The sequence below is a fragment of the Bos indicus x Bos taurus genome, chromosome 5, assembly GCF_003369695.1.
Source record: "Bos indicus x Bos taurus breed Angus x Brahman F1 hybrid chromosome 5, Bos_hybrid_MaternalHap_v2.0, whole genome shotgun sequence".
Classification (NCBI taxonomy): Eukaryota; Metazoa; Chordata; class Mammalia; order Artiodactyla; family Bovidae; genus Bos; species Bos indicus x Bos taurus.
In genome coordinates, this window is record NC_040080.1 from 72979988 (window position 1) to 73006833 (window position 26846).

General features: G+C 37.8%; 1 protein-coding gene across 14 annotated transcripts in view; it reads right to left on the reverse strand.

The window, feature by feature from the left end:
• Window positions 1-26846, reverse strand: part of GRIP1 (glutamate receptor interacting protein 1) — a 755940-nt gene that overhangs the window by 143387 nt on the left and 585707 nt on the right. For all 14 annotated transcript variants that reach the window (XM_027542472.1, XM_027542468.1, XM_027542464.1 and 11 more), the window contains 5 exons: window positions 25132-25267; window positions 21957-22102; window positions 14412-14495; window positions 7117-7192; window positions 4629-4774 (listed from right to left, as the gene is read on the reverse strand). In XM_027542472.1, coding sequence (XP_027398273.1) covers window positions 4629-4774; window positions 7117-7192; window positions 14412-14495; window positions 21957-22102; window positions 25132-25267 — 588 coding nt within the window. The remainder of the gene's footprint in view (window positions 1-4628; window positions 4775-7116; window positions 7193-14411; window positions 14496-21956; window positions 22103-25131; window positions 25268-26846) is intronic.

Sequence of the window (26846 nt, forward strand, 5' to 3'; positions counted from 1 at the left end):
CATTCAGTTTACCATGGAATCCCACTGCATACCCATCAGAATAGTTACCATAAAGCAGACTGAGAATACCATGTGTTGGTGAGGATGTGAAATTAATGAAAATTTTCATACGTCGTTAGTGGGAATAAAATATTTAACATTTGATTGTGTCTTTGAATGGGCATCTATTACTTTCATCAACTCAACATTATCTGCTTTGGGGAAGTGCCATTTTTTGACTCATTCTGTTCAACATACGTTCCATCCTCCCCTACCAAAGAGCAGTTCAGTTGCTCAGTCATGTCCGACTCTTTGAGACCCCATGGACTGCAGCACACCAGGCCTCCCAATTTTTTTTCAAGTATTCTAAAAATACTAGAATTTTTTTCTCAAAAACAAAAAACGAGAGTGGTAAACTATTTTTAATGGTACTTTGACTTTCAGGTAGTTTAAAAGAAATACCAATTGGACCTCTCAAAGTAAGTAGCAGGCTATGCTGTATAAGCCGCTCATTTCACTCTTCTTAAGGAGAAAGAATGACAAAAGCTGCAAAAACAAACAACAGCAACAAAAAAACATGTTGCAAAAACAGGGGAAATTCTTTGTTTTTATAAAAGGAAAGGTTGGTTAGTATTTGATGAACAGCCATTCTAACTGAAAGTATCTCATATTCTGATTTTCTAAAGGGCCATTTTTACTTCTTTCCACAAATTGTCATTCTTAATTATCTGACCATATCTATGCCTAATGCCATCTTAACATAATTAGTAAAACAGAAATAGAAAAAGAAAGAAAAAACAGAGAAAAAGGAGAAAAACAGAAAAGAAATATCAGAAAAAAATCTAAGTAAGACAATTAGAATAGTGAAAAGTATTGACATGTGAAAAACTGAGTAGAATGCAAAAAAAGAAAGGGGAGAAAGGGAAGGAGGAAGAAAGGGAGAAAGAGAATGAGGAACAGAAGGAGAGAGAAAAGGATGGAGGAGAGAAAGTCAGCAGGTGCAAGAGAGGTGAACAAAGACAAAAAGGAATTTAAAAAGAAATAAAAAATCAAAATCAAAGTTTGCTCACCTGCTATATAAAGTTAGCAGAACTTAGAAGAATAATACAATAAATGTACTATATGGATAAATAATTTTATCCTCAAAAATGTCTTTTTAGGACAATAAGAACTCTTATGCTAAGACTTTCAATTCAAAAGTCCTATGCTGAAATCTGGTCTGAAACTAGATATAATCAGACTGGCTAGCCCACATGTGGAGTCCAGTTATATTTAACAACTTAGGGTATGATTCTAAAAATTAGTGGACATGTGATGGAATCTTTATTAAATAATTCAGGGATATTAGGTAACTTTAGAAAAAATGAATATTTAAATTCTAAGAAAAACACTAGATCTAAGTTAAAAAAAAAAGAAACTTACATATGTCAGAAAGGGCATATAAACAACTAAAAATAATTTTTACAAAACACTGATAAGAACCAGTATCCTTAATATATACATAGCTACACAAAACAATTAAAAAAAAAAAAGCTCCAATAGGAAAATAAAACTAAGAATGCCTCCAATAGAAAAAAGGAATACAGAACATAAGCAGACAATGCAAAACAAAAATGGCTAGTGTTCATGTGAAAAAACATTTACTTGCACTAGAAAATTGTTTTAAAGTAAATTAAAATATAAATGCAATGTTTTACTTAAATTAAAAAATTAAAAACATATTATTCAAAGTTGTATCTGGTGCTCTGATGAGATAGGTACATTTAAAACATTGCTGGCAGTAATATAAAATAGTATAATCTTTATAGAAGACAACCAGAATTATGTATCAAATATTTTAAAAAGAAATATGCCCTTTGACTTAATGAAGTCAGAAATACAAAGATTTGGGTAAAATAATATTAATTCCAGTTATTTATAATAGCATTCTATTGGGAAATGGTTATGTAAATAAAGGCTTTATTTTTGGGTATGGTATAAAGTAAGAAATTAATTGAATTTTTTCCCATGCGGCTAACTAATTGACCCAGTATCATTGACTGACTAGCTCAGTCGTTCCCCACTAATGTAAGGCTACACTTCTGCAGTGGTCTGTGGCATTGGACTCTCTTCCATTGGTTTATTTATTACCCCATGTAAATATTACACAGACTTAATGGCACAATTTTAGAATGAGTGTTGATGTTGGATGCAACAAGTTTCTCTACTTTCATATTGTTTCAAAAACATTTTGGCTGTTTTCCCCATCTCCACTTTTCTTAATCCATATACATTTTAGAAATAGCTCTTAAAAGTCCTCTGAAGATCCTTCTGAGATTTTGAACAGAATTTATGGATGCATTTGAGAGAAATGATATATTTTTAGATATTAAAACTTCCCACTCAAGATTATGACACAGGTCCTTATTAAGTATTGTTTTACATATATGAATATCTGTAATGTTTATATTTAATGGGAACATTCACCTTTTGCTGTGTTTATTTATATGCTAAGTCACCTCAATTGTGTTCGACTCTTTGCAACCATGTGAACTGCAGCCTGCCAGGCTCGTCTGTCCACAGGATTCTCTAGGCAAGAATACTGGAGTGGGTTGCCATGCCCACCTCCAGGGGATCTTCCTGACCCAGGGACTGGACTCGTATTTCTTGTGTCTCCTGCCTTGGCAGACAGGTTCTTTACCACTAGTGCCACCTGGGAAGTGAGGTGTATGAATCTAAAATCTGTCATACAGAACAAAGTAAGTCAGAAAGAAAAAAACACATTTATATGGAATCTAGAAAATGGTACTGATCAACCTATTTGCATGGCAGGAATAAAGACACAGATGTACAGAAAGGACTTGTGAACACAACAGGGGAAGGAGAAGGTGGGGCAAATTGAGAGAATAGCACTGAAACATATACAGGACCAAACGTAAAACAGATAGCTAGTGGGAAACGGAAGTATACACAGGAGCTCAGCTTGGTTCTCTGTGACGACCTAGAAGGGGTGGGATGGGAGTACGGTGGGAGGAAGGCTCGAGAGGGAGGGGATATATGTACAGTTACAGCTTTATCACACTGTTGTACAGCAGAAAACAACACAACATTGTAAAGCAATTATCCTCCAGTTGAAAATAAAATTTAAAAACAGGAGGATAATTGCTTTACAATATTGTGTTAGTTTCTGCTGTGATCACACTTTCTGAGTGTTTGTTTGGCATGTACCTGTTTACTATCTCTCCTTCTTGTCAATTTCAAGCTTCATAAAGGCAGAAACCATGTCTGTTTTATTTCTATAGTCTTTGTACTTTCACTGAGCTTAAATATTAAAAAAAGAAATATTTGTAGACTGAATGAGTTAAACATGTCAAACTTTTGCTTCCATTTTTAACAATAACACACTGGATCATCACTTAAAATATATCTTATTTGTATAATTTTATCTTCTTAACTGCCTTTCAAAATAGGCATTCCTAGTCTCCATTTGACAAAGAAGGTAACTTAAGGCACAGGGAGATAAGTTCACACGGTTAAACTAATAGCTAGAAATCAGTAGAATTGAAAACAGAACCCAAATTGTCTAACTCAAAAGACATATAAAATAAAAAGAGGAAGAAAAGAGGAAGAAAGAGAAAACAAGGGAAAGGAAGAACAGAGGGAGGAGCGCTCATTCATCCCTGACCTTTCCATCTCAAGAGCATACCACGCCACTTACTCTGAGAACTCTGTAATTCTCAAACTTTACATCTTTTAGGAAGCCTCATACCTCATACATTTCAGGCCAGTAGACAGATTGAGAACACTTTCAAGCAACATTCTTCTACATGAATCATACAGAGTGGGAAATAAAGGAGTTTGCAGTTACAGAGTAAGTCTCTTTTGCTCAGCTACATTTTACCAACATAGAACTTGCTAGTTAAGTCAGGCACACAATCAAGTCTGAAAATTTTAAGAAGTTTTAGAGCATGATTTAAGTTTCCATTTCAGGTTTCAATTCATTATCTCATAATTTCTCTGCCTTAGTCAACATTACACAAAACTTTGACACTCTATTCCCATTGAAAAGGCATGTGAGAATACCTTTCTAGTTTTACTATAGTTGAGAAGGTAGAAATAGAATTACTTTTTATTGGAATCATTATTTTAGGAAAGGATACTGTATTCAACTTCTCATTTTAGTCAAGGATGCGATATGTCCCCTTTCCTTTCTTTGTCCCTAAGTCTGATGATAAAATGGTAATTTATATTAATTCTGATTAGCTGGCTTCACATTGTGAAGTTACAAGAAGGAAAGGAACATCCTACTGTTTCCAGTCTCCCTGTAGTAAAAGAAAAAGTACCAACCCCTAAGTTAGTAATACTGTTTTTATGAATTGGAGGGAGAAAATACTTTCCTGCCAAAGGGTAATCTACGCATAAGAGCTGATTGCTAGGTGAAACATGCTGACAGAATGAGATGCTTTTATAGATTCTATCGACATGAGAACTCTAAATTGCTGAGAAGTGATCCTCACCTTTTCCTGAACTCAGAGGACTAACATAGCATTGATGAAATTCTGTCTGCTACAGGAGGACATAACAGTTCATTCTTAATCCAAAGTGGCTTATCAGAAATGGACAGTGACATGATGTAGACTTCGAGATCCCAACCTTAGTATCTGACATACCCATGACCGAGACATCATATTCGATCAGGAGCGTTGCTTCTTGCCCACACTGTTTGAGAATACTCATGGCCTCAGCATGCGTGGTTCCAAGAAGTCGAATTCCATCCACACTGAGCAACCTATCACCAGGTTTGATTGTACCCTCTCTGAAGGGAGAATAAAGAAACAGTCATTAATTTAGCATCGTGGGGCTCAACATTAATAGTCACTTAGCCAAAGTGGCTCTTTTACACAGTCTACCATCCACTCCCTTTGCATTTTCTTCTAAGCGTCAAGTGTGACATTAACAGAAGGAACCCTGAACAGAAAATTGCTGCAATATGAAAATCAGTAATAAGAAAATAACAACACAATAGCAAATAACCAAGTTACCCACAATGAACTCCTGGGGTGCAAGAGTAATAAAGGCACATTTTCTCTTTTCTAGGTTTTTTTTTTTTTTTGCCAAAATGTCTAAAATTGATTTATTAAAGCCAAGGAAATAGCACTCACCTATTTTCCCAAAGCTTGGTGAGCAGAAAAGCCTGCTGATTCCATTTCATTTATCACCAGTGAACCCAAGCTGGAGAAAGAACGCTGGTGAAAAATTTCCCTAGTCTCTGCATTTTCCTACTGATTTATAAGGCCATTTGGTGATCATTAAATTGATTCAGTCTCATATTCCCTGGAAAAGGCAAGCAAATACTATTCTCCCTTCTGTAGACACAGACACTCAAGGCAGTGGGAGAAGATGCCTCAGCACAATACTGACACCACTGAAGTGCAGCCAGAGAGGATTCCAGATTATAACCCTCCGGTGCAGGAGAGTCAACAAAGAAGAGAAAACCAAATGTGGGGATTACAAGTTTAGGCTTTGGGAAGAATAAAAATGATGTCTTAAACATCTTTCACCCAGGCAACTCTCCACGTAATTTAAATCTAAAATTTTATCTTAAAATTTTTGGTTCCCTTTGTGTGTGTTAGTTGCTCGACCAAGTCCGACTCTATACGACTCCACCATGGACAGTAGCCTGCCAGGCTCCTCCGTCCATGGAGTTCTCCAGGCAAGAACACTGGAGTGGGCTACCATTTCCTTCTCCAGGGGATCTTTCCAACCCAGGGACCAAACTTGGGTCTCCTACATTGCAGGCAGACCGTTTGAGCCACCAGGGTTTCCTTTAGTTTTACATTAATTTGGTAAAATGTTCACAAACTAGTAGCCTGCTCTTGACATTTCTGCCAACTCCAACTCACAATGTTAATAACAAATGAAAATATTCTTATTTGCTCCAGGAAGAATAATTCACAAGAAAAGCATGAGAAGAAGAAGAAAAACAACAACAACAAAATACTTTGTATTATCCTCCACAAAGGCAAATAACTTTAGCAGAGGGGAGAACCTAAGTGTCTTCATATTTTCTTATTGTATATTAATTAAACTTCAAGTTTTTTAAAAAACTGAGCTAAGAGTATGAGCTTTGAAGGAAAATAAATCTAAATTCCTATCCTAGCTGGCAAGTCATTTAAGCATATAGTTCCTCAGTTTAGTCATCTGTAAATGTGGATAAAAATACCTCATTTAGTGAATGGTTGTGAGGATAAAATAAGATTATGTCTGCTAAGTACTCAGCACAGTTCTTGGCCCATGGTAATCACTCAACAAGCAGTATTTACTATTATTATTGCTATATCTAGTGCTTATGAAAGGTTTTTAAAAATCCATTCTAGGCTGAAACATTTTGTGCAGAGTTGGGGGTAATCAGTGCATTTTCCTCTTCTCCTCTCCTATCCAGTGGCAGGAGTTGTGTTCCCTACCATTATGGAGCAGACTTTTGTTGTGGGAAGTAATACAAAGATAAATGTCTCTTGAGACATCTAAGCTGTGTGTTCATTTGGGACTTCTCCATCCAAAAGGTTTATGTAGGAAATCTTCAAATTAGCAAGGAAGAAACACTAACACCAACAATATTCCTTCCCTTTTACTAAAAATCACTTCGACTTTGACATTCATAGTCATCATCAAGGTATAATAATCATGACAAGGATGTTGGAAGTAGTAGGAGTCAGAACCCCATCATCTATCTTTCCAGGTTAGGAGATTAGCAATTGGCAAGGATACATCTCAAGGACCTGCTATAAAAGGGCCAGATGCTTTTTATTAAATGCCTCCAGTATGACAGGCCCCCTGCAATGCACCATAAATCTCTAATCCTTAACAAAATGAAAAACCTTGAAAAGTAGGCATTATCCTCTACATTTTACATTTGGAGGGAAGTGAGCGGAGAACTGTTAAGTCACACGTCAAACACATAGTGTGGTAAGCGCTGAATCTGGGGTCAAACTTAACTTTCTTCTGATTCTTCAGCCTGAACGCTCTTGTTTTCACATTCTGACATATTTATTTAATATCTATTTGTTACTATGAAATTTTTAATTCATCAACTTCTCTGCCAAAGTCCCCAGCTTCATTTAGTCCACTTGGATAGTGACACAGAAAGAGGAAGTTTACCTGTCAGCAGGCCCTCCTGGACGAACACAAGTTATTACAACTGGACGAGATTTATTTCTATCGTCATGTGCTCCCCCTGGCAAAGAAAAGGAAAACAGCTTTAAAAAACACTCTTTCTATACATCAGTGTCTCTTTTGCTGTCTCGTACACAGGGTTATTGTTACCATCTTTCTAAATTCCATATATATGCGTTAGTATACTGTATTGGTGTTTTTCTTTCTGGTGGATTCATTTCGATATTTGGCAAAACTAATACAATTTTGTAAAGTTTAAAAATAAAATAAAATTTAAAAAAAATAAAAAAAACACTCTTTATTGCTGCCATTAAAAAATTCACTTACAAAATGCCAGTGGAGAAACTGAAATACATTTTATTGTTGTGTGAAGGAACATATATGCTTTCTCTCTGGCACATAATAAAATCTTATTCATTTTATATAGAATATACTGTTGATGTCAACATTTCCCCACTTCTAAATAAATATGTGGCTGTAATCATGGGTCAGCTATAAAATGCTTAACGGCTAGTATGATAAGAGCATCAAGTAATTACAAATACTAGTCCAGTTAGAGCAGCCGTTGGTTATGAACAAAGTGTAGGTGGGTATACCTGGCACCAACCAACCTGGGCTATAATATAGGTGAGTCTACAATGTGAAATGAAGCAAAAACTATAGGAAAAGAAAAAAAATCGAAATATTAAAAAAATTCAAGCGGCCAAGTGGCCTCCATTAAAAATGGGGTGTTCAAAATAAGTATTAGTGCATTCTACAAGTACTACCTTTTTAGCACCTCCTGCATTTTATGTGTGTTGATGTAACATTTTATCTTTTTATTTTGTGTATCCTTTAACTACTCTTTGTAGTTATAGCTAATTTTACTATTTCTGTCTTTTAACCTTCACATTCACTTTATAAGTGATTGACCCACTACCTTTACCATATATATGACTTTACCAGTGAGATTTTTTTCTTTCATATATTTTCTTATGTAGGGCCTTTATATTCATATATTTATGGCCTTTTTCTAATTAGCTTACAGATGTCCCTTTAACATTTCTTGTAGGGCCAGTTTAGTGGTAATGAACTACTTTTGCTTGTCTGGGAAACTGTCTCTCCTTCAATTCTGACAGTTAACCTTGCCAGGTAAGAGTATTCTTGGACGTTTTTGCCTTTTAGCACTTTGAATATGTGCTTCCTTCAGGCCTGCACATTTTCTGCTGAAAAATCAACTAATAGTCTTATGGGAGTTCCTTGTATATAATGAGTGGTCTTTCTCTTTCTGTTGTTAAGATACTCTCTTTAACTTTTGACAGTTTAATTACAATGATCTTGGTGTGAATCTCTTTGGGTTCATCTTGTTTGAGATTCTCTATGCTTCCTGGACCTGGATGTCTGTTACCTTCCCCCAGTTAGAAAAATTTTTAGTGACCCTTTTCTTCAAATAACTTTTTTGTCCCTTTCTCTTTCTCTCTTCTCTTTCTGGACCCCTATAATGTCAGTGCTAGTATGCTTTATGTTGTTCTACAAGTTCCTTAAATTATCCTCATTTTTAAAAATTTCTTTTTCTATTCTGTTTGAATGACTTCTACTGCCTTGCCGTCCAAGTCACCTGCCTGTTCTTCTGTTTCATCTAGTTTGCTGTTCAACCTCTCCAGATTTTCTAGGCAAGAGTACTGGAGTGGCTTGCCATTGCCTTCTCCAAGTGTATTTTCAGTTCAGTTATTGTATTCTTCAACTCTATGAGTTCTGCTTGGTTCCTTATTATGTGCTCTTTCTCTTTGTTGAAGTTCTCTCTGTGTTCTTCATTCTTCTCCTGAGTTTGGTGAGCATCCTTATGACCATTACGTTGAACTCTTTATCAGATGTATTACTTCTCTCTACTTCATTAGGGTTTTTTTTTTCCTTTCTGAAGTTTTACCTTGTTCCTTCATTTAGAACATTTTCTTCTATTTCCTCATTTTGCTTGACTCTGTTTCTATTAGTATGCAAAACAGCTATCTCCTCAGTCCTGAAGGACAGTCTCTGTCTTGACATGGCCCTCTTATCCTTTTGGGGGAAGCAGGAATTCAGCTACTTCTCCAGTTCTTCTCAGAGTAAACTGCTTTATATGTAACTGTATATTTGTTGTATTTGTGGGAGGAAGTGAGTTCAGGATCTTCTAACCCTGCCATCTTAAACCATTTTCTATCCATTTCCACTTTTTTCACTATTGTTTGTCTGACTTGATTTCCTCATACATCACCTTCCTGGCCACCCATCTGGATGGTCTCTAGTTTGCCAGTATTTGATGAATATTAATGTTACCATTAGGAACTTCTTCTTTAATATTTGCCTGGTTGAACAGACTGACATTTCCCATATTTGGTACAGGTAGAGAGGCTGACCTAAAGAACCTAGCCTAAGAGAGAAATCAAAAGGCATTCATGGTTCCTGATGAAAGCAAATGTTTCCTTTATGTTCATTTCTGTTACAAGTGATTTATTCAGTCTGATTGATTGGTAAAATCTCCATTTCAGTATTTTTTTTTAATTCAGTTTGATGGCTTCTTTGAGCCCCCTTATTTAAAATAGGAAATTTACGACTTTCTCGGAAGAAAATTTTTAATGAAAATTATGACAACAAGTTACAGCACATGCTTAACCATATTTATATAAATACCATCATGTAACTTCTTTTTTGCAAGGTAATTATAAAAAGATAGGTTTACTTTCCTTTGAAGGGTTTTGATTCAGAAAAAGATAAAGGCTGAAGGCAGCAAGAAACTTTTCCACTATTTTGATTCGAAGGTCCAAATGCAAGTATGTTAACAGTGGATACATGTCAAAATGTGAGAGAGGTAACTCTAAATTACTTGATATGTGACATTTTATCATTATTTGAAATAATGAGCCAAATTTAGTTTGTGATTCACTTAGGTGCTAGATGTTTGAAGCTATAAAGCAAAATAAAGACCATTCAGAGCCCACTGGTATTTTAGATCTTGGCTGCTCATTAACATCAACCACCTGGCATGCTTTATTAAAAACATCAATGCCAGGGAAACAATGTAGACCAAATCTGAATTTGGGCTCCATATGTTAAATGAGGACACATAGCTACAGTTTTTACAGTTGAAAATGACTAGAGAAACTGCCTCATCCAAAGTGAAAAGCAAATTAGTAGTAGAGTGATTTTTCCTGTTTTTTAAATTTATCACAAAATGTTATCTATTTATAAAAATTTTTATTGGACTAGAATTGATTTGCAAAGTTGTGTTAGTTTTTGCTGTACATCAAAGTGAATCAATTATACATATACATATATCCCATCTTTTTTAATATACTTTTCCAATATAGGTCATTTCAGAGTACTAAGTAGAGGTTCCTGTGCTAGACAGTGAAAGTGAAAGTGTTTGTCACTCAATTTTCAACTCTTTGTGACCCCATGGACTGTAGCCCAAGAGGCTCCTCTGTCCATGGAATTAAAGAATTCCGTGGCAAGAATACTGGAGTAGGTTGCCATTTCCTTCTCCAGGGGATCCTCCCAACCCAGGGATTCTCCTGACCCAGGGATCAAACCCGGGTCTCCTGCACTGCAGGCAGATTCTTTAATTTCTAAGCCACCAGGAAAGCCCTACTGTGCAATACAGTAAGTCCTTATTAGTTATCTATTTTACATATAGGTAACTAATACTTTGACATATAGGTAACAATACTTTGGCCACCTGATGCCCAGAGCCAACTCATTGGAAAAGACCCTGATGTTGGGAAAGATTGAAAGCAGGAGGAGAAGGGGACAACAGATGATGAGATAGTTGGATGGCATCAACAATTCAATGGACATCAGTTTAAGCAAGCTCTGGGAGATGATGAAGGACAGGGAAGCCTGGTGTGCTGCAGTCCATGGGGTTGCAAAGAGTCAGACACGACTGAGCAACTGAACATTTTCCATATACTAGTGTGTATATATCAATCCCAATCTCCCAACTTCTCTCTCCTCCTTCCTTATGCTCTTGTAACCATAAGTTTGTTTTCTATATCTGTGACTCTATTTCTGTTTTGTAAATAAATTCATTGATTTTCTTCCTGTTAATCTAAACCATCTTCTGCTTGGTGGCAAAGGAATTAACAGAAATTTAACTCTCCATGATTTAGGCTGGAACAACATTTTTTATTTCATGGGTGCAAGGTTCTATTGTTTATGCAGTCAAGGTTTTTGAATTGTGACATACAGCATGAGAAAGGTAATTCAATTCATCAGCTAAAGGCCTGGCTTACTGTTAAAAGACCCATCCTAAGTGAGTAAGAAGAAATTCTCTAGCACTAAATGAACATGCTTCATCTGCAATATCTTCCTGTCCTTCCTTCTTGAAATGTCCTGGTATTCCCCATTGATCTAAGTTAAGCTCATATCCCTCCTATGTCATAATGTTTTATCTGCCATGATAGCATTTATCCACAGTACTTTTTCATTCTGCAACTTTGTGATTAACCAATAACTCTTAAGGGATGGGTACTGGCCACCTTTTGAGCATGGAAGACCCTCCAGATGGGCCTCAAATTGGTTTCAAATATAAGTTCTTTATTTATGCTCATTAAAAATTTTGCAAGCCTGGTAGGCTGCAGTCCATGGGGTCGCTAAGAGTCGGACACGACTGAGCGACTTCACTTTCACTTTTCACTTTCATGCACTGGAGAAGGAAACGGCAACCCACTCCAGTGTTCTTGCCTTGAGAATCCCAGGGACGGGGGAGCCTGGTGGGCTGTCATCTCTGGGATCGCACAGAGTTGGACATGACTGAAGCGACTTAGCAGCAGCAGTACTAACTTAAACGGATCTTGAATTTGTACCCACTATTTTAGTCCTTGTGGACTGCTGTAATAAAAAAAATAAAATGAAAGAAATAAAAACTACCACAGACTGAATAGCTTAGAAACAACAGAAGTTTGCTCTCACAGTTCTGGAGGCAGGGAAGTTCAGGATCAACTTCCAACATGGTCACATTCTATTAAAGGTTCCTTTTTGTGTTTAAAAAAAAAAAAAAAATTTTGCAAAATTTGACAAATTTTTGTGTTCAACCAACGTACTAAGGGAGTTATTAAAACCTACAAAAATCTGGTACTCATAAACTAAAAGGCTTCCCTAGTGGCTCAGACAGTAAAGAATCTGCCTGCAATGCAGGAGAACCTGGGTTTGATACCTGGGTCGGGAAGATCCCTGCAGAAGAGAATGGCTATGCACTCCAGTATTCTTGCCTGGAGAATTCCCATGGACAGAGGAGCCTGGTGGGCTACAGTCCATGGGGCCACAAAGAGTTGGACATGACTAAGTGACATAAACTAAAATTGGCTCATTATTTCTAAGGTTTTATAACCAGTACAATACCAAAAAGTCTGATGTCCACACAAATCTAGGCATCATTCATCCATACTTTCATTTATTAAATGCCTACGATGTACTAGGTAGGTGTTTAGGTTCATATTATAAAAACTCTTATGAAGCATGAACACACAGATATTTGAAATTCCTGCAAACGGTGGGAAGGGCATCTGTTACCATCATACCATCAGTTGTCTTGAGGTGACTGCAGATTGAAATTGCTTCTATTCTTTTTAGTTCTTAAATGATAAATTACTGTTGGTTTAGCTCTTTCATTAGCAATTTGATTTGTTATTGATTAACCAGACAGCAACTAGTGATGAATATCTGCACCAGCAGTATTTTTTACTGCAGCATTTCAATAATTAGACTGGTAAGCACGTGATTCAAGTGTACCTCTCTTTCATACTTATGTTGAAAAACTAGATTTGAATATACCACCCTCCAAGCTAAAATTACTTGTATACTGACTTTTCATTACATTCATCTAATTTTTTACACAGAAATTTGAAAATGGTTAAGGTAAATGATCTTGGGGTTTGTGGCTCCACCTAAATGTAGGACTGGGTCAGTAAAGTATAATAACTAGTGGTCTAAATCACTGAATGGGGTCATAGTTGCCTGTTTTCTCTAACACTCATTTGGGCATTATATCAACTTCTGTCTTAAAATTCACTGGACTGTAATTGCCTGTGGATCAGGGTTCTGTCTCATGACTTCACAGGACTCTGCCCTATGCTGACATGTTGGCATGTCCTTAATGAATATTTGATTGATTGATTTGCTACATGACTGACATAGAATTGAACCTATGCCTAAAACTTGGTCATCTAAGGCAAGTTTGTATAATGAATACATCTCTTTCATTCCTTGAGGCATGTCTATTTCTTAAGATGGTTAGTTAATTTTAATTAATGTCAAAAATGTTGATAGAGTTTTGCTGCTGGTGAAGTACAAAATGTAATAGGTAAAAACAACAACAACAAAAAAACCATACGGAAATGTTAAAAAAAATTCCTGATGCTTACCTAGTTTCCTATTGAACCTCAGTGTCATACTAGAAATTGTGAGTTGTTAATGCATGCGTAGACTTTAAGGATGAAATTGCTAATAATAAAATAAAACATTAAAAGCCAGCATTGTAGCTCAGAATTAATGGTCCTGTAGACAGACTGTGGACAAAATTTCACCTGAAATATTTATTAGTAATATCATTCAAAAATAAGATGGACTGATGTACCAAGGTGCTCAAGGGATTAGATTATCTGCAATTCCTTTTTAGGAAGCTACAATAACAAAGTGCATTTTAGGGAAAAATAATTTAAACAAAGTTGCTGAACCCTAGTGTATTCAATCAAATCAAGCAATATTCACCAACATTTTTGACTCAATGATAAATGATATAGAAAAATATATAAGGGAAGCAAAAGACATGTTGACAAAAGCAGGATGACTATGAATTGACAAGGTTTACAATGACTTCTTACTGTGTATTAATGAACTGAAATAAATTAGCTAGATCATTTGGACTCCATTTTGATTCCCAATTATGGCTTTATTTCTTTAAAGAAAAATGGATGCAAAATTATGAGGTAACATTGTGTGTGTGTATTAGTTGCTCAGTCGTGTCTGAATCTTTGTGACTCCATGGACTGTAGCCCACCAGGCTCCTCTATCCATGGAATTCTCCAGGCAAGAATACTGGAGTGGGTTGCCATCTCCTTCTCCAAGGGATCTCCCTGACCCAGGGATCAAACCTGGTCTCCTGCACTGCAGGCAGAGTCTTTGCCTTCTGAGCACCAGAGAAGACATAAGGTGACTTCAGGCACTGAAAACATCAGTTTTTTTGAAATGACTTTCTAGTTTACTCCCAACAGTTCAATGACAAATTCTCCAAGAGTATCTGATGGTTCTATTTTCTAACTGCCACCTACCTCGTATTACAAAACCGAAGGTATTTCCTTCTTTATGTAACGTGACTTCCACCGTTCGGAAAATAACACTCGATCCTTGAACAGCTAAAAACAGGAAAAAGAGAGGGAAATAAGTCTTATTTCATAATAACATTTCTAGATTTTTTTTTTGATGGGAATAAAACAGTAGAGATTTCTTGTTGCAAATAATTCTTATTGAGTAATTAAACAGTTAAAAATCTGTTTTTAAAGAAAATATTAGAAAAAAATTGGAATGACATACAAATATCATAAAATAGTTGTCTGTATAAATGACTTATATAATTAAGGTCCAGGTAGAATCAAAACCAGAGATACTTCCTTTCCTCCTGTGTAGCCAGTTTTTACAGCATAATATTCACATTGTTAAAACTTTATATAACAAGAGAGACAATCTTCATGTGATAAATAGAATTGTTTTCCCTTTGTATTATGCAAAAGTTATACATAATTTTTGTAAAACTTACAAAATAATTGTTTTATTTTATTTTTTCCTTTTTATTACTTACAAAATTTTATAGAAAGAACACATCTGAGTATCATTCTAATTGGTGATGACAACTGGATAACACTCATAAAACATAACTGTTCTTGAGTAACTAATAATTATCTTTTTTGCAGCTAGCACAAGAAGAAAAGTATTACTCTCAGATTGCCATTAATAGGTTAAGCTGATGCAAATTGATTTTCTGACATGATGCATAGCAATTAAACAAAGACATCAACAACCCAAATGAAACTTGGAGAGTAAAAGAAATTTGAAGTACATTCAAAATATTACTACTAACTATAAAATAAAGATCTACTTAATTTTACTTGATACCATCATGCTCAGGTTATGTTTGCCTGGTTATTGCTCTCATTTCACCAAATGAAATTGCATTGCCAAGTTGCTATCTCTAATTACATTATACACAGTATGAGGAGATAAGTTATATTATGAGCTTCCCTGGTGGCTCAGAAGATTAAGAGTCCATCTGCAATGCAGGAGAACTCAGTTTGATCCCTGGGTCAGGAATAACCTCTGGAGAAGGGAATGGCTCCCCACTCCACTATCAACAAGAAACTTATAGACAAAAGTTAAAGGCATCTTTGAAAAGAACATTTCTTTCCACTCATAGGAGTAAAAAATAATTTTAATGAAGCATTAATTATAATTACTTGTTAATTATCATAAATTATGAATCCTTAAAGGAGTGGACACCATTATGAACAGCACACAGGTAAATTCACAAAACTGGACACATGCAGCTGGAACAAAGTACAATAAGAACTTGGATTTGCTCAAAAGCAATATAAATCTACAGCTGAACAAAATGTTTTGGTATACTGCTGATTTAATTAAATGTCATATTCTTGCTATCAGGGGGATTTCAGTTTATTCTAATCAGCTAGGAGCAGTGCATACAAATATTCAAAAGAATTGAGATACAGTTTTAATTAAATGAAAAAAAAAAACAAAAACTGAGTTCAAACCGAATGGTTTCTTATTTCCATGACCCAACAAGCCACTTGAAGAAATTGGTTAAGAACATGATCTTTCTGTTCCTATTAAGGAAAAGATACGGGGAGAAATAATTAATGAGCATCTATGGAATGTTTTCTGTGTGCCAGAAACTCTGAAAGTGGTTTACAAATTGTATTTAATTTAATCATTAAATCAACTTTCAATTATATACAACCAAATTCTAATTCTGGGCCACCTGTCCTTGTTGGCTGAATGTCTGTTCTGGGGAAGCAAAACACTGTAATTTTAATTTTGCTTGAACTAAATCTTACTGACCACAAAATCTTACAATCAAATCTAAAGTCAATATCAAGACTTTAGGGATTATCTACAGCTTTAGATTATCCACACTATTGCTCTTCATCATGGGCAAAGAAAAATGGGACTCCTCACTACATTTTAATATACTTAATGAAATAGATTTGGTCTTTATAATTTATATTTGTGTGACTGGCTCTTTGTGACTGAGGTTTCATATTCAGCACCAGACATCCGGTTTGGCCATGTGAATTCTATTCACAACTTCACGTGTGTGTATGGACGCAGAGATCCAATCAAGGGGCTTACCCAAAGAATCAAACTGAGCACATAAAAGGCCGAGGTAGAACCAATTTTATAATGCAACAACACTACTCCTCAGTATTTTAGTTGTTCTGATGCCCCTTGTTTCTATATGTGCATATGTATGTATTTCTATATCATAAAGTGACACTCTATTTTATTATGGTAGGTTTGGTTTTTCTAAATTATATACTACTCCTCCGCCTCCCCAACACCTATACCTATAGGAGAACAGGAGTTGTGCACCTTCCTACCTCATTATGTTGGTTATGCATAGCTAACTTGCTTTGGCCTATGGGGTGTTAGGAGATGTGAGCAGAATCTGCAAATGTGCTCCTGTGGTTAGGCTTGTCTTGTTTTCCTTCTGCAACTGGCACAGGAAGAGCTTCCCTTGGGTAGCTGATATTCCCTCAGACTACATCCCCTAACGAACCATGTGGAGAAGACCTGGGATGACCCCCTGTCCCCCCAACCATATCATCATCATCACCATTGTCATCATCATCTATAGTCTTTCTATCTCTCTTAGAATTAGACATGAGAAGTAATCAGGCTGTCACAGGGACATACCTTAACACATTTACTTGAATTATGGAAAAACTTCTTCTGATAAAAAGCTAGCCTGATTTAGCTAATGGTTTAGCAGCGAGGACTGCCTTTGACAATAAAATTCCATGGCAGACATTTTTCATAAAACAAATGAGGTAAATCTGTAGCTTTAAGATTTGAATGGAAATGGTATTTAAAGATGTATAAAATAAACCTCACGCCAAAATTATATGCTGTCTAACTACTAAGTGAGTGAAATAAACCTCATGCCAAAATTATATGCTGTCTAACTACTAAAGCTTATCATAAAGAATTTTAGGTGTTAACTAAAAAGTGGATGAGAATTAGGTAATATTTCAAAATTCTTTAAGGGTTATGGGAACAAAAAATTTGAAGGCACTCCTCTAGACCAACTTTGAACATACAAATGCCCAAGATACAGTCTGGTAACATGCTCTCTAAATACAGTCTCGAAATACCACATAATTCTAGAGTCGAAAAGAATGCTAAGCTCACGGAGGTCGACTATTTCATTGTCATTAAGAAACTGAGTATCAGAAAAGGGGAGTTGCTTACCCAGGGTCACAGTTCCATTTTCCTTCTATCTGCTCTCTGTCTCTCTGCACCACTTTCTGTCTTTCTCCCTCTCTCTCATACACACACACACACACACACTCTCTCATACAGATCTTTCTCCAATTCCTGCTGGACTATGGGGCTGGCTAAGTCTCAGATTGCTGTGATTCTTGAGAGAGTTACAGTCTTGGCCTTGGGTGGCCTATCTTTCAGCAGGCAGCTCTCTCCCTGGGGTCTGGCTTGTGCCTGCTCTAACTGTCTGAGCTCAGTGAAAGGGAGGCTTATTAATCCCTTCGATCTCCCTGAACACAAAGATCTTATTAATTTATCTAAACATAATAGAAAGAGACAGAGATAATCCTTGGCGAATAGACCTCTGCTATCTGATTTCTACTAAAAACTTCACACTTTTGTGTTTAAAAATATTTTCTATTTTTCCATCAGCTTTATTGTGTGAGGGAGAAAAGGCAGGTATAATCACCAAGTCAGGAGAGGTTTTAACCCCTGGATATCTCTGATGTCCACCCTCTCCTCTTTAACTCTATTAATGCTATATTTATTCAGAGTATTACCTCTCTTTTGGAAAACTGTAACAGCCTGGGGGCTTATAGCTTCCATTTGACCTCTTAAAATAAGTCTAAAAACTCTGATCTGGGGGGCTTCCCTGGTGGTCCAGTGGTTAAGGCTCCATGCTTCCACTGCTGGGGGCATGGGTTTGATACCTGGTTGGGAAACTAAGATCCCACGTGCTGTGTGGCATAGCCAAAACATAAGAATAAACCAAAACCAAAACTCTGATCTGAGGATGCTGCTCCTTGGCCTTAAAAACCTTAAAAAAAAAAAGGCTCCTGATTGCCCACCATTCACGGCTTACAAGGCCCTCCTTCACTTTGTTTACCTCACTGACCTCGTCCCTCTGAGGCCCTCTCTTTCCTTTTGTGTTCCAGTAATTCCAAACTGGAGATTCAACCTGTGAACTGCACTATCTTCATACTTCCTTGCCATACCCTATGCCTGGAATGTTAGTCTTCCTCCTGGACCTGCATAAATGCCTTCTAATCTACTGTGAAGTCCCTAGCTCTGGACAACCCAAAATGCTCAACAAATCTCCACAACTGCCTTACCCTGAGAGCAATACTAAGAGTTCCTCTTAGGAACAGGTTGTGTTTTATTGAATATGTATGTACACAGTGGAATAAAAATGCTTAATCAAAGAGCATTAACTCTAGATATTTGACTCCTCTTAACTCCCAGGCAGTGGTGTAAGATAGTGATTTCAAAAAAACTGACTTTAAGTTCAAGAAACATAGTACTTTCAGTGTAATAACAATAACAACAACAATAATAATAGTAATATGGCTAAGATACACTATGGCTTACGGAGTCTGTGCTTATGATCTAAATACATGGTTACAGCCTTGGAATCTTACAAAAATTCTACATCCATTACAGTCATTTTGTAGCTGAGAAACCTAAAGCTCAGCGAACTTATTAATAATTTCCCCAAAGTCACAAAGCTAGAAAGGGACAAAACTGACACTTAGCTAGTGACACAGTGCTAGCTCTCAACACTCTATTTTACTGCCGGCTCTTACTGAAAATAAAAACACTGTAGCAAAGTTTTAGAACTCAGATTCCAATTGATTTTGTTATAAAATCACCATGAGATTTTCGGTGTTAGATTTTATGTTAAGAATAAGAACTCATGATTGGTATGTATTATACATTCACTCTCTGAGTGCTATCTCCTAATCCCAAAGTCTCAAACATCATCTCTAGTCCCATTACTCTTAAATTTACTTTTCAACTCTAGATCTTTCTCACAAATGCCAAACTGTATCTTCAACATTTTCTTGACATTTTCTCTTAGCATGTCAAATAGGCACCTCAACTGTAGTATTTTAAACAATGAACTTCTTTAAAAAAAATTTTTTTTAAATTTTATTTATTTAATTTGGCCACGCTGCACAGCTTGTGCAATCTGAGTTTCCCCAGTCAGGTATCGAACCTGGACATCCTGCATTGGAAGCACAGATGCCTAATCGCTGGACCACAAGGCAATTTCCTCCAGCAATAAACTTCTGATCTTCTCACAAGTCAGCTCTGCCCACATTCTTATCCACCCCCATTAATGGCAACTCCATCCTTCCAGTTGCTCAGGCTTAAAACCTTCTGATGGTCCTTGACTTTTCTCTTTCTGCAGGTGCTCAGTCATGTCTGACTCTTTGTGACCCCATGGACTGTAGCCCACCAGGCTTCTCTGTCCATGGGGATTCTCCAGGCAAGAATACAGGGGATCTTCCCAGCCTAGGGGTTGAACCAGGGTCTCCTGCATTGCAGGCAGATTCTTTACCAGCTGAGCTACCAGAGAAGCCCCCTCTTTCTGCATAACCCACATTAAATTCATCAGGAAATCCTGTTGGTTCTGTCTTCAAAATAGCTGGGGAATATGAGTGCTTTTCACCATTTCTTCCATCACCTTCACCTGGATCACTGCAATAGTCCTCCAAATGGTCTCCCAAGCTTCTACCTTTGACTCGCAGCCTATTCTCAACACAGCAGCCAGAGGAGCCTTTGAAAACGTTAATCAGATCATGTCACTCCTCTGCCCAAACCATACAATGCTTTCCTTCATCATTCAGAGCAACACTTAAGGTCCCTCCGTTGGCCTACATGGATGCGCTATCCTTTACACTTCTTACCACCTCCCCCACTTCTCTTCATGCTTACTCTGTTCCAGCCATACTGTCCTTCTTTATGTTTCTAGAACTAGGCCAGATTATTGGCCAGATTATTATTCTAATCTGGCCAAACAAAAGGCCAGATTATTCCTGTCTTTTGATTTCAGCACTGGCATTTTCTTCTTTCTGGAACTCTTTTAACTCAGAAAATCATATAGGTAATTTCCTCACCTCCTTCAAGTCACCGATTAATATCACTTTCTCAATGAAACTGTTCCTAACCACTCTACTTCACATTGCCAATGACACTCCCCGCCCACACTCCCAACCCTTCTCCTTGCTTTATTTTTTTCCCCCGACAGCATTCATGACCCATAACATTCATGCTACATACAGCTGATCCTTGAACAACATGGTTTGAACAGTGTGGGTCCATGTACCTGTGGATTTTTTCAATAGTAAATCCTATAGTACCGCACTATACCTGGTTGGTTGAATCTAGGATATGGAAGAACCTTGGTTTTGGAGGAATCATATATATGGAGGCTCAAATACAAGTTGTGCATTGATTTTCAACTGCAAGGAGGACTGGCACTTCTAACCCCTCATTGTTCAAGGATCAGTTGTAATTAACTTATTTATTGTGGTTTTATTTTATTTTCTGTCTTCCTCTAGTAGTAGTAGTAGTGCTAGTCTCTTCAGTCGTTTTTGACTCTTCGCGATCCCATGGACTGGGGCTTGCCAGACTCCTCTGTCCATGGAATTCTCCAGGCAAGAATACTGGAGTTAGCTGCCATTTCCTCCTCCAGAGGATCTTCCCAACCCAGGGATGGAACCTCGGTCTCCTGCACTGAGGCAGATTCTTTACCATCTGCAGCACCAGGGAAGTCCCTCCTAGAGTGTAAATTCTACCGACATTCATTGGGGGACAGGCTGGAGCACGGTAATGCTCAATAAGTCATCACTAAACAAATAAATTATCACCAGTTATGAAGAATAATCAATCTCAGTTCTCAGTAGTACAGAAGAGCAAAGCTCTGATTTCGGTGCCTACTAATTTGGGAAAACGTACTTAACTTAAGCATCTGTAAAATGAGAATAATAATGATAATAATGCCTACCTTATAGTTTTGATTGATTTGTATATGTATTATTTACCAAACATTTTTATATTGCCAGGTACTGTCCTGAATGCTTTACAAACGCTAACTCATTTAATCCTCATAACAGATCCATGAGATCTGTTATGTAGTAACCATGAGTAGTATCATAGGTTACTAATATCATCCCCATTTTTCAGATGTGCAAAGTGAAACAAAAGAAGCTTAAGTAACTTTTTCAAAGGCATGCAGCTAGTAAAAACTGGAGCTAGAAATTGACTGTCTATTTGAACTAAAGTTCAGCTCTGATGTTCACAGATGGCTTTAATGAAACACGAGTCCTAGATAATTTCATATCATTTATGCTCTTTTACATTCTTCCAGAGTAGGCAATAGAAATTCAGATAATTTTTTAAATATTAAGAAAGTATGCTCTGCTGTTCCTGTAATAAGACAACGATGGCAAAAGAGGGGGAAAAAAAAAAAAGGAGAACCAAGAGTTTGAAGCAAAAACATGGTGCAGCTGTTCTGCCTCTGCCCGTTGATGACTTACAGACTGGCGGCAGCTCATACTCCACCTCCAGAACTACTCTTTCCCCGACATTCTTCAGCAAGCTGATGATCTCATCGTGGCGGAATTTGGCCAGGTTGATGCCATTCACTGCTTTGATGTAGTCACCCACATCCAACTGATCACTTCTGCAAAACAAAGAGTCACTTAGTAGAGCTCTCATCCCCATGGGCCAGTCTGATCGTATTTCCCACTTTGCTATCATGGATAAACATGCAAGCCCAGAAGGCTGACACAGCAGGGTCCCTGCCTCCTAGGATGCGGCTGGTTCCTAAGGGCAGGAGTGCAGCTGAGGGTGGATGAGACGCTCAGGGATCCCTCTCACTCACGCTGACTATATGCTTTCCAAGTCCTCTACTGCATCTGCTGCTATCTCTGATTTTTTCCCCAAGCCTTTACCTCTTTTATTTTTAAAGAGCATCAAAAAGTGAAATAAAGAGAAAACTACCTGTAGTTGCTCTGCCCCTAAACAGTTGGTTCTCCTGGGGCAGATTATCTGTATCCTGGACACACTAGAAGTTTTCCATTCTTATTCCCTTTCAATGTTGCTGCTTGCCTTTTGGACATTTCACCACTTTCGGTATCTTCACTAGAAGTATGTCCAGGGCCATATAGAAGGTCATTTTATTTTGCTATTTATTACTTATAGCAGGACTGATTTCAAAAAGTATCAGTGAAGAAGAAATTACAACGAAGGCACGGGAATTCAGTAACAGACTCCTCTCTCCTCACCATCATAATAGAACTGTGGCTACTTTGGGGCGTTTAGTCAAACTCTACTTCTAAACCAAGAGCAGGCAGCAAGACCAATGATAGGACTTAATTCAATAATATGTTCTCCCAAATAAAAAGAATGAATTCATTTGTTTTACATTAGCCCAGCTCCAGTCATTCTCTCTTCAGAACCTCCATAATCCTCTCTAGAGTACACATGGTCACTCTTAACCCAGGTTTACTGACTGACACTTATTTGGCAACTTAATTGTCTCATGCACTGTGACAACTCTTATGTTGTTGCTTTTTACTATTACACAATGTGATTATTGTTTCCAAACTTTTCATGTTTTTTTTTAATACCCTATTTCCCTTAATAGATTATAAACCCCCTAAGGGCAGGTATCTTATCTTGACTTATTTTGGTTTACTACCTGTGAAATGGTAGTGGCTTAAACAATAAATATTTGGTGATCAATAATACTCACTCTAACTGGCAGAGTGTTACTTTTAATTATAAGATCAATACATGTGTGAACGACATTCTCACCCCCTCCCTTGCCAGTCATGCTTGCTTTAGGGGTTACATACAAAGAAACCTTGGAGACACATGAAGTTCCAGCATCACGAATTGGCTATGACTGTTAAAAATTAAAGGAGGCTATGGTGGAAAGAAATCTCTTAAAAACCATATTGGAAAATAATATAAAAATAATACATATATATGTGTGCGTGTATGTGTGTGTGTGTGCTCAGTCACGTCTGACTCCTTGTGACCCCATGGACTGTAGCCCACCAAGTTCCTCTGTCCATGAAAATTTCCAGGTAAGTATACTGGAGCAGGTTGCCATTTCCTTCTCTAGGGGATCTTCCCGATTCAGGGATTGAACCCATATCTCTTGTGACTCCTGCATTGGCAGGCAGATTCTTTACTACTGAGCCACCCGGGAAGCCCTGTATATATATTAATATGTATAACTGAATCAGTTTGATGTACAGCAGAAATTAACACATTTTAAATTAACTATACTTCAACTTTTTAAAAAATGCAAAAAAACCCCCCACAAACCCTGAAGGAAGGAGATTAAGTTGCTTGTGTTGATATCAACTTGGTTTTACAAACAGTACTGCAGATCATGGAGCAATCAATTGGCTTGAGCTTATAAATTGTACAAATAGGCTGATCATTGAAAATAACCACTATTTCAGGTGGCACTTAATAAGGTAAGAACTCTAAAACTTAATTTGGGATTCTGTGGACACGAGTTCTGGTGTCCAGGATTTAAGGGACAGTGGCAACCCAGTCCAGTACTCTTGCCTGGAAAATCCCATGGACGGAGGAGCCTGGTGGGCGGCAATCCATGGGGTCGAGAAGGGTCAGACATGACTGAGTGACTTCACTTTCACTTTTCACTTTCCTGCATTGGAGAAGGAAATGGCAACCCACTCCAGTGTTCTTGCCTGGACAATCCCAGGGACAGGGGAGCCTGGTGGGCTGCCGTCTATGGGGTCGCACAGAGTCGGACACGACTGAAGTGACTTAGCAGCAGCAGCAGCAGCAACCTCACTTTGAATGAAACCTCACCATTCCACCCTTTCTTTCCGAGGTAGATTTCGATTTTGGCTACAGAGCAAACCCACTCCTGGCCAGCACTCAGGACGCTCTGTCATCAGCAAGAACTAGTGCCGTCTGCAGTCTAATAAGAACAAGGACAAAACCAGTCCTTCTCAGCTAAGCCTTCTGCCCTTTTGGAAATCATCTCTTTGTCCCGATGAAAGGAAAATCTCACAAGTAGAAAAGCTGAGAATATGTAGGACAAGTAAAACTGTTACTGAGACGCTTGGAGCTGGGCCTCCCTCGCTGTCTGGGCTCCTCATGTGGCAGTTTCCCCTGTCCACAGAAGATGGGTCACCCACTCCCCGTTAGATGATTGGACAGTCTCACTCCCACTGCAGTAGGGGCACATTTGAGGACTAAATCCATACGGGTGGCTGGTTTTTTTTAAAGATTTTTTTTGATGTGGTCCATTTAAAAAATCTTTATTGAATTTATTACAATATTGTTTTTGTGTTATGCTTTGGTTTTCTGGCCACGAGGCATGTGGGATCTTAGCTCCTCGACCAGGGATCAAACCTGCACCCTTTGCATTGGAAGGTGAAGTCTTCACCACTGTGCTGCCAGAGAAGTCCAGACACAAGCATTTTAAAATTAATATCTTAGGAGGACTTGACTGCTCTTGAGATGACACAAGAGCTCCCTGGTGACTTTGGCATGGGCCAGAAAAGCCATCCTTCTGAAATCTGCCTCCTCCCCACCCCCTGGGCTTCCACCTGGCAGATGGCAGTGTCATTTATCTATTGGTGACCTTTTCTGATGGAGCTTTAAGTTCTGAATTAATTACACCTTCACTCCTTTTTCTACGTTTCCCTGCGATGCAGTTACCTAGCAGCGATTCCTCCTTGCCGCAGATTAGATACTCTGGGTTTGCCATCCTTGTCAATTCCGCCCGAGACCGTCAGCCCAAGGGTAGTGCCTTCCTTCTTCATCAGTTCAACCACAGTGGAGCCCTTGAATTCCTCTGTTAAAAGAAAATAATCTGCTTTAGTTAATGACAGCAGGAGCACAAAGGGTTGTCTTTGTGGGTGGTGAGGTGATTCCTCCCCATAAACGCTCTGCATTTTTTCTTTTGTGGGAAAAGTTCTGCGGCCTCTTTTCCACTGCCATTTGCAAAGCGTCTTGTAAAGAGGAGCATGCAGATAAGGCAGAGCAGCGATTCCACTAAAGGTTATTAAAATGGGTACCAGTGGGGTACTTCGTGCTAGATTCACAATAAATAGTCTGACATGGCTTATGTACAGGATAATATTCGCCCTTTGTTTCCTGTCATTCTGAAGTGACTTTCTCTCATGTTTCTCCTTGTAACTCTAAAGGGAGCAATTGAGAGTCATAAGGTAAAGGGGCTGTAATGGAATTTTAAATAATAATACAGTGCAGCAGCAGACTCCAAGTCTGCGATACCTTTTAGCTGAGGAAGACGAATGACATAAGAGAAGAGCTTTCTACAAGTTCAAGAAAAATATTATTGACTCTAGTTTTTTTTTTTTGGTCTTTCAGAAAACAAAGTACAATAGCGTCATGTTACAACTTACATCATTTCTTACAAAATGTGTCACACTATATTAAGGCAGGGTTGGTCCTCAGAATCCCCAGGGAATTCTGTTAATTCTCATTCTCTCCTGAAATTTTTAAATCTTACCAATCGTGTGGGGGTCATATCTACACACCAAGTATGCGTGCATGCTCAGTTGGTCCGACTCTTTGTGACCCTAGGGACTGCAGCCCCACCAGGCTCCTTTGTCCATGAGATTTCCTAGGTTAAGAATACTGGAGTGGGTTGCAATTTCCTACTCCAGGGGATCTTCCTGACCCAGGGATTGAACCTGCATCTCTTGCATCTCCTGCACTGGCAGGTGGGTTCTTTACCACTGTGCCACCAGGGAAGCCCCACACACCAAGAGAGAACCCAAATCTTTTGATTGAAGGCACCACAGAAAGAAAACTTGACTCTCCTTGCTTTCAGAAATAGAAATGCCTCAACATTTACCCATCCAGAGATTAACTATGACAAGCATTATTTCAAAATTCTGTTTGTTATCCCCAACTCTGCATATACTCTCTGGGTAGGAATGGGGAAACTCAACAGTTTTCCAACTCTTCCTGAATCAGGTTATGAATTTCAGGGATTATGAACTCCTAGGACATCAGAGATTCTCATGTTAAAATGCAAGAATAGACTTTCCTTTTCAAAGTCAAAAGAGCGAAAAGATTATTTGCACACTTCTGCCCTTTTCTTAACTACATATGGCAGTGTTAATTATCATTTCAAAATTTCATGAATGCATATCATAAAGGTTTTTGAATTATTGCTGCTGGTCTCCCATCCAATTAGCCAATAAAAAAGTCAAATTGTGTTAGAGAAAGAAATAATTTCTCATCTTGTCTAGTGAGGAGAACAGAGTACCTGGAGAAGGAAGACAGGAACAGGCCACTGATTTCGATGTATTAATGTCAGTCTAGGCTTGGGAATGCCAGCCTTGCATTCTTCTCTTTTCATGGCAGTTTCAGGACAGTGCATACCTGAGTTGTTGTTGATTTAA